At 38.1% G+C, this 1,524-nt stretch overlaps 1 protein-coding gene across 1 annotated transcript; it reads right to left on the bottom strand.

Moving 5' to 3' along the window:
* Nucleotides 1-202: 202 nt before the first annotated feature.
* On the bottom strand, nt 203-802 carry LOC145064220 (uncharacterized). Its single transcript, XM_079011706.1, has 2 exons — nt 498-802; nt 203-401 (listed from the first exon to the last, which is right to left on the bottom strand). Exons 1-2 carry the CDS (start codon nt 800-802, stop codon nt 203-205), a joined length of 504 nt encoding a protein of 167 aa, XP_078867832.1.
* Between the last annotated feature and the right edge of the window lie 722 nt (nt 803-1,524).

The following is a 1,524-nucleotide window of genomic DNA, read 5'->3' as shown; positions in this document are numbered from 1 at the left end:
GTGACCCGGTTTGTTACAATTCCAACACACCACTTTAGCCTTCTTGTTGGAAGACTTGTCATCCTTTCCTTTAAACTTCCTTTTTCCATTAGACTTCTTTTGATTCTTTGATCCTTCTCCATCCACCATGTTCATAGAAGAAGAACCAACTTGGTTCTTGCCTTTGGGATTGTTATCAAGTTCTTGAGTCCTTAAGGACTCTTCAATCCGTAAATGGCTTCCAAGTTGAGTCAAAGTTTAATTCCTCTTTGTTATGTTTCAGATTGTGTTTAAAATCCTTCCAGGAAGGGGGCAATTTGTCAATAATCACAACCACAAAAATGGCTACATCCATTTTCAGATTGTGTTGAGCAAACTGTCCCAGGATCCTTAACATTTCATGGAATTGTTCCATAACAGGCCTAGAGTCAATCATTTTGTAACCCATAAAGTTACTGACAAGAAACTTCTTGCTAGAAGCATCTTCAGCCATGTATTTGGATTCAAGAGAATCCCACAGTTCTTTTGCATATTCGAAATTTTGATAGATATCAAAAAGAGAGTCAGACATACCATTGAGAATATGACCACGACATATGTAATCATCATTTTCCCACTTTGATCTCCTTCTTGTTGCCTCCAAAGGTTCATCTTCAACAGATTCTGGTAAGATTGGCATGGGTGTACTCAGAACATATACCACTTTCACAGTGGTAAGGAGAAAGTGCATCTTCTTTTGCCATCTACGAAAATCTTGCCCTTCAAACTTGTTCAAATTGTCAAACTTGCTTGTCATATCCTTCACAGAATCGCCACTTGCCATGATCACAAAATACTTCGATTTTTGTTAGAAATTTGGGTGTAGAAAGGCTTGGAAATTCTGAGAATTGTGATTATCACTTTCAAATAGAAGTATTTGGTGGTACTCCCAAATCTTCAATTGGATAAGACTCAGAGAGACAAGAACCGAGAATGTTTGATGATATTTTCGTATGTACCAGAAAATGAGACCAAAACCAACTTTAATATCTATGTCTGAAAACTGTCATATGACAGTTTTTAACTGTCATAAAACCATAAAAACTGTCATAAAACGGATATATGGATAAGGGTCAAACCAATGGTCAATTATCTGAAAAATCAATTTTCTGATGCAGCTCGATCCCAGCCAGGGGCTCTGCCCCTTGGACCCCGCCAGGGGCTGCCGCCCCTTGGACCCCGCTCCCAGGGGCGCTGCCCCCGGACCCCCGTTCGTTCAGGGGCTTCGCCCCTAAATGACAATGTACTTTGAAACTTGATCAAACTTAAACAAGTGTGTACTCCACACCTTCCTTACCTGTTTAATATTCATCAAGATCATTTTTGGTCAACACAAAATAATCTCATTACACTTAAATAACATTGATGATCAAAATCACCAACATAAACTACAAATAATATAGTTGTGTATGTGTAGGCCTATAGGCATTAAAGCTGCTGAAGTAAACAAATTGTTGATTAGATTTATGTTGATTATGGAGTTGTAAATAAATTGTTGATTTATCT

This window comes from Lactuca serriola, chromosome 7 (assembly GCF_051521515.1).
Source record: "Lactuca serriola cultivar US96UC23 chromosome 7, Lser_US96UC23_V15, whole genome shotgun sequence".
In the NCBI taxonomy this organism is placed as follows: domain Eukaryota; kingdom Viridiplantae; phylum Streptophyta; class Magnoliopsida; order Asterales; family Asteraceae; genus Lactuca; species Lactuca serriola.
This window is presented reverse-complemented; position numbering and strand designations above follow the sequence as displayed.